This window comes from Sinocyclocheilus anshuiensis, unplaced genomic scaffold (genome assembly GCF_001515605.1).
Source record: "Sinocyclocheilus anshuiensis isolate Anshui unplaced genomic scaffold, SAMN03320099.WGS_v1.1 scaffold1243, whole genome shotgun sequence".
NCBI lineage: Eukaryota > Metazoa > Chordata > Actinopteri > Cypriniformes > Cyprinidae > Sinocyclocheilus > Sinocyclocheilus anshuiensis.
The window spans coordinates 15,175-29,533 of NW_015539901.1; the positions used below are offsets into that span (position 1 = coordinate 15,175).

The 14,359-nt window shown below is 41.9% G+C and overlaps 1 protein-coding gene across 1 annotated transcript; it reads right to left on the reverse strand.

Moving 5' to 3' along the window:
* Positions 1 to 662: 662 nt before the first annotated feature.
* Positions 663 to 7,062, reverse strand: LOC107686097 (GTPase IMAP family member 8-like). The gene is made up of 4 exons (XM_016482940.1): positions 6,996 to 7,062; positions 4,801 to 5,929; positions 1,741 to 2,214; positions 663 to 667 (listed from the first exon to the last, which is right to left on the reverse strand). Exons 2-4 carry the CDS (start codon positions 5,873 to 5,875, stop codon positions 663 to 665), a joined length of 1,554 nt encoding a protein of 517 aa, XP_016338426.1. The 5' UTR covers positions 5,876 to 5,929; positions 6,996 to 7,062.
* Between the last annotated feature and the right edge of the window lie 7,297 nt (positions 7,063 to 14,359).

Consider the following 14,359-nt stretch of genomic DNA (forward strand, 5'->3'; position numbering starts at 1 on the left):
ATTGTGTTGTGCTCCGGCTATATATATACTTGCCAGTTGATGGTTCATGAGATGCACCTTCGTTAGAGAAAATCAAGATTCACCTGGGAGCAATTTACCAATGCAGGACAGATTTAGAAAAAAAGTCTAATGGAAATGTATAGAAATATGCTTGACATATTATGACAACTTGTTCAACCATTTTGCATGTAAAGACTTATGCTATGAACTAATGCCTAAATGTTGTGGGGGGTGAGACTATTCAACAGAGACCCATTATAATACATTTTGATCAACATGACATAAGCAATTGATAATGTAGGAAACAGCAGAGAATTGTACATAATCATTTGCATGGATGTACCAAAGCATTTGCAACTTGTTCAAAGAAATGAGAAACTGCTTTTTTGATGTGCACAAGTGACAATGATGTGAAGATTGAACAGGTAGTTTTGAAAATTTCAATTCTGATCTGAGAAATGTACCAAAGCGACTGAGAAAAACTGTAATTAGCATACTTTTATTTTGACTTTTTTATAACTTGAATTAATTCCCTGATTCGTTTTCTTGAACTTGTAGTTCAAATTGTCATAAAATTTTAACTCTATAGTTTATATAGTTTATTCAATTTAATAATACACATTTTAATTGAACACAATTTTCATTGTTTTAAAGATATGCATTTAATCTGAACAGAGAGATATGTTCAAAGATACAAAATGTGCATCTGCATATGTATACTACACACACACACACATAAACACACACTAGATAGATAGATGGATAGATGGATGGATGGACGGATGGACGGACGGACGGACGGACGGATAGATAGATGATAGATAGATAGATAGATAGATAGATAGATAGATAGATAGATAGATAGATAGATAGATAGATAGATAGATAGATAGATAGATAGATAGATAGATAGATAGATAGATAGATAGATAGATAGATAGATAGATAGATAGATAGATAGATAGATAGATAGATAGATAGATAGATAGATAGATAGATAGATAGATAGATAGATAGATAGATAGATAGATAGATAGATAGATAGATAGATAGATAGATAGATAGATGGCCTGCATGAGGTTCATGTCAAGTGTCAAGGTTTGTATGACATGCAAACAGGTATAAGCATGAATTAAATGTTTGTTTGTTTGTTTTTTAATATTCAATATAATTTTGACCAATCCTTTCTTCTATCGCCTTAATCATAAATATTCCACTCTTCAAGGTGTCCGATGCCACCTTTGCTATGGTGCCACATACAGATTCAGCTTCTTCTGCTGCTTTCCATCCAGCAACTCCTCCAACCACACCTGCAGCGACACCTGAACCAGCTGCTGCTCCTACACCCACTGCTTCAAATGCTGCTTTTAGAGATAAGTATGATTTCAAAATATACAGAAATGCAGCTACTACAACACTAGCCGGGTTTCAGAATGACCATAACAACATTTCAGTTGCTGTGCAACTAAAGCGGTCCGCTGGTTAGTCAGGTTATGCTGTCCCATAGCGCAAAGTCATGTGACTTTTTTGAACACTCATGCGGGATTTATTCACAAAATGCATTTCCATCTCCCATTATCCACATTAACCCTTTTTCGCACAAGTCAAAAACCACCTCAAGCGAGCGTAAACACTTTTTTTGTGAATTAAGGGATTTCTTTTCGAAATTTGGCATTTCCATCACTCGTTTCTCATGCGATACTTCAAAATGTGCATTAAAACAGAGTGATGGAAACATACTGATTCCGATAAGAGCACCAAGCACGGCCTCTGTTGCTGCTCCTGCAAACTGCCTCAGATAATTGCAATGAACAATTTTCTTTGCTTTTTCACGTTGCTCTTCTGGAGGCACATTTTCTTCGGTTATATTCTTCACCTCCTCTTGAATGTGTTTCTCCACTTCTAGAAGCACCTCACTGGTGAAGCGGCCATTTTCTTCCACAATCTTGTCAATGGTCTCCAGCAGATTTTTCACCTGTACCTTGTTGCTCTTGTTGCCCCGTTTACGTTTATTCCAGTATTTGTTGTCGATGACGTGACAGCGACCTCCACATTTATCAACCAGCTCCTGAAGTTGTGAACAGTCCTTCATAAACTCTTCAGTGGTCTTGCCTTCTAGCTGCTCACCAAAAGTGAATAAGATCACTGTGTGTTTCAAGACGTGCTCATCTTTGAAGGTGTTCAGGATTTTCTGTACCACCTCGTTGTCATGTTCTGCAAACATTAACAGTTTTAACTTGTCAATGCTGGCAGATGGCCATGGTATAAGTGGGATAATGCACTAGCTGTGCATTAAACGATTTATATCTGCTCATGTGTCACTTACTCTGCCGTTATCACTGTGCGATGTGATGCTCCGCTCAATATTCCTCAATAGTCGCTCATGGCCCGAGCAAATGCTCCACTCAGGTACTGTCTCACGCTCACAGGAAAATGCAAAGTCCACTCAATAAAACACGCCGACTGGAAATTTCTATTTAGTGTATTTGCTTCTCTCTGCAAAAGCCATTCTGTGCTGTAACATGCTGTGGTAAATCTGGGCCGGGCAGTGCTGGTAAAATGACTCGACCCTCACTGCTCCACTCCCCTCTACACTCTACTAACTTGCTCTGATAACTGGATTAAAAAAATAAAGAAAAATTAACATCTGACTGTTAATTCACATGCTGCACGAGCGTCATCTCCTGCACAGAGAGTCATCCAACATTTTTGTTACTGTAGATCAGGGTTGTCCAATCCTGCTCCTGGACATCCACTGTCCTGTAAAATGTAGCTCCTATACTCTTGCCTGGAAATATAAGTCTAAAGACCTTGATTAACTGGTCAGGTGTGTTTAATTAGTGTCAGTGGCCCTCCAGAAGTAGGTTTGAGGAGCCCTGTTATAGATGATAAACGAACCCTTTCAAAGTTACAGATGTGTTCATGTTTTTGGAGATGATACAGTTTGGAACTTTGTATCTCCTGTTATTGCCTCCTTATAGGATTAATTGATTTGTTGTATTCATTTTTTTCTCAGTTGCTTCGGCACAAAAGTGTCTGCTGAATTAACAAATGCAAATAGAGGGAAGGTGACAGTGCACATTTAGTCTCACATAGCCAGAACTTTCCTGGAAATCATAAGTTCTGGTGCGTGCAGCTTATTCTGATCCAGACCCACCTTTATGACTTTCTTCTGCGGAAATTAAAAGAAGACTGGACTGCAATCAACATTCGACCCTTTTACTTTCATTGTAACGACAAAAAAAAAAAAAAAAAAGAGCATGTAAATTTATCAGCGACACAGATGTGGTTTATTTAAGAGAACAAACACATTTTATGAAACTCCTCTGCGAGTACAGTTTACTAAAATGTAACTTTTGACTACTTAATTTCACTTTCTGAACAATGAGAAAGAAAATAAAAAAACATTGTGTGTTTAGATTAAACACGAATGTAGGCTGCAGACGAAATCTGTCAACTTAACAGTTTTTGCATTAACTCTGGTCAACTGCAAAAAAAAAATGTTGAGAAGAACTACGTGCATCATGTTATTCAAAGCCTAATTCCTTGCAGTGGTATTGTGTTCATTTGGAAGCTGTTTTACTGTCTAAGTATCAGCAGTGCTGTTGTCCTATTCATTTTAATGATAATATAAGTTTAGTGACTCAAGAAATGTAAATCTGCATGCCATTTTTCATGCTGCAAGTGCAGTGATTTGGAAAACTGGTAAGTGCAGTTTACCCCATGTGTACTACAGTTACAAGCTATATAGATATTCTTGTAAGGGTGACTTTTCAATCCACACCCTACCAATAAAACTGAGAACCAGTACTTGCTACCTTTGCTGGGTCTTTTCTTTGCATTGTGTTGGATAAAACTCACAATGGACACCAATTTGTGTTTTAGAGTAGACTTTTATTATTTTGGGAACACATTGAACAGTGGTGCTCACCAGTCACACTTGTTGTGTGTGTTATACATTGGAGGTGAACATCAAACTGGATATTACCACACAGATGACGTGGAGGAGGCACGAACAACAAGCATGCAATTTACTTCTATAGATGGCATAACACACACACACACACATGTATATGTTGATACTGATCTATAAAATGGTTATACAATTAATACAATGTCATTTTCCCATGTACTCTCTCTCTTGGCTGGCAAATCATTATTTAAAGACCAACCAGAACTAGTTAATTATACATTGACATTCAGAAAGTGCAGGCAGTAGATGCTTTTAGATACATAATAAATCATTTCAAATTTTTATTGACAGACTATAAGCAGAAATGAAACTGAAATGCAATATAATCAGAAAAAGAAAAAAGATAAGTATCGTTCATAAGTATTCTATAAGTATTCTTCAGAGTAAACTGAAGCAAAACTTAAAAATATGTTGTTTTTTTTTCAGATGCCATGACAAACAACATATACTACTTCAATATACTTGTCTTGAAACAATCTGTATTGTATAAAGCACTATATAAATAAAGGTGACTTGACCTGACTTTAAAAGAAACCCAGCCCTGCTACATGCTAAATGTGCATAAAATGGGAAAATGAATCCTTACAAATTAAATGTGTGACTAAATTGTCATACAGACATGCATTAATAAGAAAACAATAATAATACAACATAACCAAATTAATCTAAATAGCATTTTTGATTTACAGTTATTCCACGACTTTTAATGGTGCCACTAATCGATAACACTGAAGATTGTCTTAAAAGGTTACTGAATACTTATTTTAAATGTTTTATTTGATTTGATATCCATATATGTTTTTATATTCAAATTAACAATTTCTGACTTTTTTTTTTCTTAAGCATAGTTGTTGCTCTTTCAAGCATATTTTTTGCATTCTCAAGCGCAGTTTGTGCATCATTCATTAAAGCTATTGCATTCTCAGAGCTGGTCATTGCTGTATCTTCTGCTTTCCGTCCAGAAAGAGCTCCTTTAGCAGCTACTCCAAGAGCTGCACTAACAACAACAGCGGCAGATGCTGCTTTGGCACTTGCAGCCACTGTTGCTGCTGCTTCTCCTGCACCCAGAACATTTGCTCCAGCAGCTATTTCAGCAATATTTTCTAGACTTGCTGAAATCGTTCTTATTAGATCTGAACCTACTAGATCACAAGAACCCAGAAAAGCATTAACCAGCACCCGTGATGCTGTTCCTGCAGCCCGCCTCACAATTGTTTCATGAACATTGTTCTTTGCTTTTAATTGTTTCATTTCTGAACTCATTTTGTGTGCTTTCTTTTCTTTCATCTTTTCTTCAGTTTGGTTCTTCAGCTCTTGAAGCAGAGCGTTGGTGTAGCAGCTGTCCTTTTGCAGCATGGCGTGGATGGTGTTCATCACTTTTTTTGTGTTTTTTGTTTTTTTGTATTTGTTGTCAATTACATGACAGCGACCTCGACATTTCTCAACCAGCTGCTTTAGTTGTGAATTGGTCTCCACAAATTTTTCAATGGTTTGGTGTTTTTCTAGTTGCTTACCAAAAGTGAATAAGATCATTGTGTGTTCAAAGACCTCCTCTGTCAATGTGTTCAGAAGTTGTTGCACCATCTTCCTTTCATTTGTTGTGAATCTTCCGACCTTTAGGACAATGACAAAGGCGTGAATGCCTTCTGAACATTCAATCAGAGCTTTGATTATCTCAGATTTCATCTTCTCCTCATTTTCTGTGTCAAAGAAATCAGGGGTATCGATAACTGCAATTTTTTTTTTTTTAATGATTTTCTCTTTTCTCTGACATTCAGTTGTAACAGAATTAGCCGAAGCTTTAGTGCTGAATGCTGGTTCTCCAAGAATCATATTCCCAACGCTGCTTTTGCCATTTCCTGTGCTTCCAATAAGGACAACATTTTTCGTTGTCTGTGCCATGATGTCAGTCTCTGTGATATGCAGGTTATTCTTGATTCTGGACCTCCTTCAGATCTAGAAACATTAATGGATAGTAATCATTTATGATGTTCCTCCAACCAACAGTTTATTTGTCTGAGCACATTCAAATGCATATTTTCTTACTCATTGTACTATTCAGTAAAACAGTGACTCAAAACGGTTGTTTTTTGCACTGGTATGGGTGGGGTAAAGGAAATTACTTCATGAGAAGCGTTTTTTTTTTTTTTAAGATGAAAAAAAGTGATGGTTTGTTTTTCTAGTTGTTCACCAAAAGTGAACAAGATCACTGTGTGTTTCAAGACTTCCTCTGTCAATGTGATAAACTAAGTGACTTTTCCTTTGAAGACATCTGTCAAATATTGTGAAATATTTACCATAAATGGTAGTTTCATGTATCATCTGCTGACACAGATAAACTTATAACTTTAAAACCTGTTTACATTTAAATACGATTATGGATTTCACTCTGAGATTTCTTAACCACACTGTGTGTATGTATATTTGTTACAAAGGCTTATAATTTGGCCAAATAATTTTTACTAGTGTGTGTCTTTCTCACATTACCTTTACTAAGTAATTTTTATCACTAAATAAGGACCATTCAGAGCATTAATTCTGTTGAATACTTTATATAATCTCACCAGACAAACACTCTCTTGAGATATTGGCATATAGGCCTAAACTCAGATGTATATTGCATATAGCACGTAGTGAAGAAACTTTCAGACTCAAGTTTTCCGTTTCACCTTTAAGGCTTAAAAATAATAACAATAATAATAATAATAATAATATCAGTATGCATGAAATCTAATGCTTACACTGCTTTCTCTGGCGATTTATCCAAATTAAATATTAATGTAAATATTAAATATAAATATTTTGTAAATATTATTTATAAAAAGGTTTTGCACATTTTGATCAAGACAGTATCAGGTTACTTATGTTCATATGGCATTCGTAGACGATTTAGTGGAAAATCTTGTGTTGATAGTTCAAAGCAATCAAAAGTTATGGCATCTGGAACCTTTTTTATCAAAATTATCCAAAACCTCTCCAAACATTAAATTTGAAAGTTGTAATAAACACAATAACTACTTACATTTAGTCCTGCAGACACAAAGGCTCCGATGCATGTATCAAATATGCTGCGCAATTTCCAGTAAAACCGAAGGCTTGTATGGCAAGACCTTTTAACATTGAATCTATAAGCCGTACTAGTATCTATTTTCATGCTACTAGTACTTATTTTTTGGATACTAGTATATTTTCCATTAAGTACTAGTACTTATTCATTAGCTACTAGTGCTTATTCTTTAGCTACTAGTGCTTATTAGGTACTAGTGTCTTTTGTAAAGTTACTAGTACTTATTCATAGTATCTATTTTCATGCTACTAGTACTTATTTTTTGACACTAGTATATTTTGCATTAATTACTACTTATTCATTAGCTACTAGTACCTTTTTAAAAGATGCTAGTACTTATTCATCAGATACTGTTACGTATTATTAGATACTAGTACTTATTCATTATATACTAGTACTTATTTCAATAGTTACCATTCTATTGTTACTTGTAACAAATTTCAAATTTTTGCTATTGACTTCGGTAACACTTTATTTTAAGGTGTCCTTGTTACACGTTACATGTATTTACTATTATAATAACAATAAATTATGCATAATTACATGCAAGCAACCCTAAGCAAAACCCTAATCCTAACTCTAACCATATAGTTTTAAGTACTGAGTAATATTAATTAACTACATGTACTTATGTAGTTAATTAATATTACTCAGTACTTAAATGTATAATTGCACTCTAATAAGGGCACCTTAAAGTGTAACCTTGACTTCTATGGGGATCTGTCTTCGAGATATCAACTATTCAGTTCTGACTAGTATATATTTCTATTGTGAATAGTACATAATTTTTATGTACTACTAGTTATTCATTAGGTACTAGTATTTTTAGATACTAGTACTTAATCATTAGATACTAGTATAATTAGATTGTCACGGTTCATGGGTCCGTGCGGTCCTTTTGCGTCTTGTCATGTGGGTGTGTGTGTTACATCATTCATTAGTAGTGGCAGCTAGCGATCTATCAGAGCGCGCCAGCTGCAACTCATTAGCGATGCCTTTATAAGGGCTCTTTGTTCAATGTGTGTTTGTCGGTTCGATATCTCATGTCCTGTCTCCTTGTCAGTTCTCTGCTTCCAGTTCACGCTCAGCCAGGTTACGGATCTTCAGCCCTCGCCTTGGGTAGGCCAGCGCTGAGTGGAGAACGCTGCTCGGGAGGAGTCCTGATCTTGACTGAGACTCCTGATTATGATCCCATTCTGTCTCCGTCTATTGTGGTTTCAAAATAAACCCTTATTTTGCACTTGCACTTGGATCTTGACTTTTCTCTCCCGTAACAGAACGAACCGACCAGTATATGGATCCAGCGAGTGCGGCAGAACTCAGAGACTTTTTGTCTAAGACAAACATTCGCATGGAGCGTCAGGAGGATCAGATGATGGCCACGGGGCGTGCCGTCCAGGCCCTGGTTGTTCAGGTGTCTGAGCTTACCACCCAGATCCAGCATCTGAAGGCAGAGACGGCTTCAGGTCAGCAACCAGCCATGCTTCATCCACCGGTCTCGGTGGGCCCGATTGTCCGCACCCATGAACCTCGGCTACCACCTCCAGCCTTTTATTCCGGGGAACCCCAGTTATGTCGTTCTTTTCTGGCCAAATGTTCGCTGTACATTTCCCTCCAACCGTCATCATTCCCCACTGAGGAGGCTAAAGTGACGTTTGTGATAACGTTGCTCTCGGGACGAGCGGCTAGCTGGGGAACCACCGTGTGGGAACAGAGACTTCCTTGTTGCTCTTCATTTCAGGCATTTTCCGGGGAGCTACGGAGGCTGTTTGATCATGCTGCTTTGGGCAGAGAAGCAGCACGACTTCTCTCCGAGTTACGCCAAGGACAGAGCACGGTCACAGACTATTCGATTGAGTTTCGCACATTGGCTGCAGAGTGTGGGTGGAATGCAGAGGCACAGTGGGACATGTTTCTGTTTGGGCTTTCTGATACGGTTAAAGACGAGATAGATTCGTCGGAGTTACCTACTGGTGTGGACGAACTCATAGCTCTAGCTATTCGAGTGGACACCCGATTGTGGAGGCGGGCTCAACGACAACTCCGAGAACCGCCGTTCTCCTCACAGAGTCATTTGCCATCAGTCACCAGTAAAGTTGTGTTCTCTCTTCCAGAGCCCGAGCCCATGCAGGTGGGAAGGTCCCGACTCTCGCAACAGGAGAAGTAGAGACGTAAGAGAGAGGGACTGTGCTTATACTGTGGTGCCACCGGACACATTGCAGCACAGTGTCCAGTAAAAGCCAACACCCGCCAGTAGGTAAGAGGTTACTGAGGCACTGTGGGACATGTTTCTGTTTGGGCTTTCTGATACGGTTAAAGACGAGATAGATTCGTCGGAGTTACCTACTGGTGTGGACGAACTCATAGCTCTAGCTATTCGAGTGGACACCCGATTGTGGAGGCGGGCTCAACGACAACTCCGAGAACCGCCGTTCTCCTCACAGAGTCATTTGCCATCAGTCACCAGTAAAGTTGTGTTCTCTCTTCCAGAGCCCGAGCCCATGCAGGTGGGAAGGTCCCGCTAGACACAAATCCTCTTGTTTGAGCACTCATCTTTCTGTGAGGCTGGTAATACAGTCATTTAATTATGACTGTTAGACTTTAGTGAACTCGGGAGCGGAGGGGAATTTTTTAGACATTGGTTTCGCTCGGACCCTTCAGATACCCATGGTGGAGCTTTCACAGCCCATCTCTATGCTTGCACTCAACGGCCAGTCCTTACCCTCCGTCACTCACGCCACTGCACCATTAAGACTCATCACTTCGGGTCAACACACTGAGGACATTCACTTTCTCCTCACTGACACGCCCACTGCTCCGTTGGTGCTGGGTCATCCCTGGCTGGTTCTCCATAACCCTCATATTAATTGGGGAGGCAATACTGTCCTGGGCTGGAGCGAATATTGTCATGCTACCTGTTTGTTGTCTGCGTGTTCTCCCGTTTTCTGTTCTGTGTTTCAGGAGGATCACTCGGACCTGTCTAACATGCCACGTGAGTACCTTGACCTGAAGGGAGTGTTCAGTAAGTCTCGGGCTGCTTCTCTACCTCCTCATCATCCCTATGACTGTGCAATAGACTTATTACCAGGTACGTCTCCGCCTAAGGGCAAATTATATTCACTTTCCACTCCGGAGAGGGAGGCCATGGAGAAATATATTTCTGATTCTTTAGCATCCAAGATCATCCGCCCCTCTTCATCTCCGGCCGGTGCGGGGTTTTTTTTCGTGAAGAAGAAGGACGGCTCTCTTCGTCCCTGTATTGACTATCGGGGCTTGAACGACATCACGGTGAAGAATACTTACCCTTTACCGTTGATGTCGTCGGCTTTCGAGCGTCTGCAGGGGGCGTCATTTTTCACGAAATTAGATCTCCGCAACGCTTATCATTTGGTTCGCATGAGAGAGGGGGATGAATGGAAAACCGCTTTTAATACCCCCAGGGGGCACTTTGAATATCTTGTTCTTCCCTTTGGCCTTTCCAACGCTCCCGCGGTTTTCCAAGCACTCGTTAATGATGTGCTGAGAGATATGGTAGATCAGTTCATTTATGTTTACCTGGATGACATACTGATATTTTCTCGTTCTCTCCAGGAACATGTTCAGCACGTCAGACGAGTGCTTCAGAGGCTGTTAGAGAATGGGCTTTTTGTCAAGGCGGAGAAATGCGCTTTCCATGCACAGTCTGTTCCTTTTTTGGGATACATCATCTCGGCCGAGGGGGTGCGCATGGATTCCGAGAAAGTTCAGGCTGTGGTGAATTGGCCAACCCCAGATTCCCGCAAGGCCCTGCAGAGGTTTCTGGGCTTTGCCAATTTCTACCGGCGTTTTATTCGCAGTTTCAGCCAGCTAGCTGCACCTTTGATGGCCTTAACCTCCACCAAGACTGTCAACGGCCAGTCCTTACCCTCCGTCACTCACGCCACTGCACCATTAAGACTCATCACTTCGGGTCAACACACTGAGGACATTCACTTTCTCCTCACCGACACGCCCACTGCTCCGTTGGTGCTGGGTCATCCCTGGCTGGTTCTCCATAACCCTCATATTAATTGGGGAGGCAATACTGTCCTGGGCGGGAGCGAATATTGTCATGCTACCTGTTTGTTGTCTGCGTGTTCTCCCGTCTTCTGTTCTGTGTTTCAGGAGGATCACTCGGACCTGTCTAACGTGTCACGTGAGTACCTTGATCTGAAGGGAGTTTTCAGTAAGTCTCGGGCTGCTTCTCTACCTCCTCATCGTCCCTATGACTGTGCAATAGACTTATTGCCAGGTACGTCTCCACCTAAGGGCAAATTATATTCACTTTCCACTCCGGAGAGGGAGGCCATGGAGAAATATATTTCTGATTCTTTAGCAGCCAAGATCATCCGCCCCTCTTCATCTCCGGCCGGTGCGGGGTTTTTTTCGTGAAAAAGAAGGACGGCTCTCTTCGTCCCTGTATTGACTATCGGGGCTTAAACGACATCATGGTGAAGAATACTTATCCTTTACCGTTGATGTTGTCGGCTTTCGAGCGTCTGCAGAGGGCGTAATTTTTCACGAAATTAGATCTCCGCAACGCTTATCATTTGGTTCACATGAGAGAGGGGAATGAATGGAAAACCGCTTTTAATACCCCCAGGGGGCACTTTGAATATCTTGTTCTTCCCTTTGGCCTTTCCAATGCGCCCGCGGTTTTCCAAGCACTCGTTAACGATGTGCTGAGAGATATGGTAGATCAGTTCATTTATGTTTACCTGGATGACATACTGATATTTTCTCGTTCTCTCCAGGAACATGTTCAGCACGTCAGACGAGTGCTTCAGAGGCTGTTAGAGAATGGGCTTTTTGTCAAGGCGGAGAAATGCGTTTTCCATGCACAGTCAGTCCCCTTTTTGGGGGAAGCTGCTTCATTTCAGCTCCCATCCTCGTAGCCCCTGATTCTTCCCGGCAGTTTGTGGTGGAGGTTGATGCGTCAGAGGTGGGGGTTGGTGGGGTACTATCCCAGCGTTTCCCCACGGACGGCAAGGTGCATCCCTGCGCGTATTTTTCTCACCGCTTGTCCTCCGCCGAACGCAATTATGATATTGGTAACAGAGAGTTGTTGGCAGTCAAGTTGGCCTTGGAGGAGTGGCGTCATTGGTTGGAGGGTTCGGGGGTTCCTTTTGTCGTCTGGACAGATCACAAGAATCTTGAATACATCAAGTCCGCTAAAAGATTGAACTCTAGGCAGGCCCGGTGGGCTCTTTTTTTCAGCCGATTCGATTTTTCCATTTCTTACCGTCCAGGTTCTAAGAACATCAAACCGGATGCGTTATCCCGCATTTTTGATCATTCGGAGCACCCGTCAATGATCAAAAATGATCAAAAAAGAAACAAAGTTTCTTTGTGCCAAAGAAACTTTTTATTTCTGCGGTCACGTGGGAGATCGAGTCGAAGGTCCGCACGGCCTCGCAAGAGGTAACGCCCCCGCCTGGGTGCCCACCGAGCCGGTTGTTTGTGCCAGAGTCCGTAAGGTCCGACGTCATCCGATGGGCTCATTCTTCCAAGGTAGCCTGTCATCCTGGGGTGAGTCGTACCATGTTTCTTGTTAAACAACGGTTCTGGTGGCCAGGTATGGCTCGGGACATTCGTTTATTTGTTTTGGCCTGCTCAATCTGTGCTGTTTCTAAGTCTTCCAATCGACCCCCCGCTGGACTCCTTCAGCCGCTGTTAGTTCCTTCGAGACCCTGGTCCCATATTTCATTAGATTTTGTCTCGGGTCTTCCCCCTTCTCAGGGGAACACGGTGGTTTTGACCGTGGTGGACCGGTTCTCGAAGGCAACTCATTTCATTCCTCTGCCTAAATTACCTTCAGCCAGAGAAACTGCAGTTGCTGTCATAGACCACGTTTTTCGTTTACATGGCCTCCCGGCAGACGTGGTCTCTGACAGGGGGCCTCGGTTTGTATCCAAATTTTGGAGAGAGTTTTGTAGATTGTTAGGGGTGACGGTTAGTCTTTCTTCTGGGTTTCATCCCCAGAGTAATGGTCAGACGGAGAGGGCCAACCAAGATTTAGAACGAATGTTGCGATGTTTGGCTTCTCAGAACCCCTCCTCGTGGAGCCAGCAACTCTCATGGGTTGAGTACGCACGTAACTCGTTACCAGTCTCAGCTACGGGTCTATCTCCGTTTGAGTGTAGCTTAGGGTACCAGCCACCACTTTTTCCCAGTATGGAATCCGAAGTCGCGGTTCCCTCTGCCCACGCATTCGTCCAGAGGTGCCGACGCACCTGGAGCAAGGCCAGGTTGACCCTCCTCCAGGTGGGGGCGCGCACCAAGGTTCAGGCCGATCGCCACCGGTCGAAGCCTCCCGTTTACGTCGTCGGTCAAAAAGTGTGGCTTTCAACCAAGAATATTCCTCTCCGATCCGTCAGTAATAAACTTGCTCCCAAATTCATTGGCCCGTTTACTGTCACCAAGATTATTAGTCCGGTGGCAGTCCGCCTCAAACTTCCTCCAGCGTACAGGAGAATTCATCCGGCGTTTCATGTATCCAAAATTAAACCTGTTTTTCATTCAGCCATTAATCCGCCGGTCCCGGTTCCTCCCCCACCGCGTCTCGTAGACGGGGAACCAGCCTATTTGGAAAAACGTATTCTGGACTCAAGGCGGAGGGGACGAGGATTTCAGTACTTGGTGGACTGGGAAGGTTACGGTCCGGAGGAGAGAAGTTGGGTGCCTGCTAGGGACATACTGGGCCACTCTCTTATCGATTAATTTAATCGTCAGGTAAGTCTTCCTGGGAATGCCAGGAGGCATTCCTAGGGGGAGGGGTACTGTCACGGTTCATGGGTCCGTGCAGTCCGTGCGGTCCTTTTGCGTCTTGTCATGTGGGTGTTTGTGTTACGTCATTCATTAGTAGTGGCAGCTGGCGATCTATCAGAGCGTGCCAGCTGCAACTCATTAGCGATGCCTTTATAAGGGCTCTTTGTTCGATGTGTGTTTGTCGGTTCGTTATCTCATGTCCTGTCTCCTAGTCAGTTCTCTGCTTCCAGTTCACGCTCAGCCAGGTTACGGATCTTCAGCCCTCGCCTTGGGTAGGCCAGCGCTGAGTGGAGAACGCTGCTCGGGAGGAGTCCTGATCTTGACCGAGACTCCTGATTATAATCCCATTCTGTCTCCGTCTATTGTGGTTTCAAAATAAACACTTATTTTGCACTTGCACTTGGATCTTGACTTTTCTCTCCCGTAACATAGATACACTTATATATAATAGACACAAGTTCTTATTTATCACATGCTAGTTCTTATTTATTAGATACTAGTAGAATTAGATAATCTTATATATAATAGACACA

Coding starts and splice junctions, on each gene's coding strand:
- LOC107686097 (XM_016482940.1), bottom strand. CDS start 5,875: ATGGCACAGACAACGAAAAATGTTGTCCTTATTGGAAGCACAGGAAAT. Junction 2,215..4,800: donor TATGCTTAAGAAAAAAAAAA/GTCAGAAATTGT, acceptor TAATGTTTGCAG/AACATGACAACGAGGTGGTA.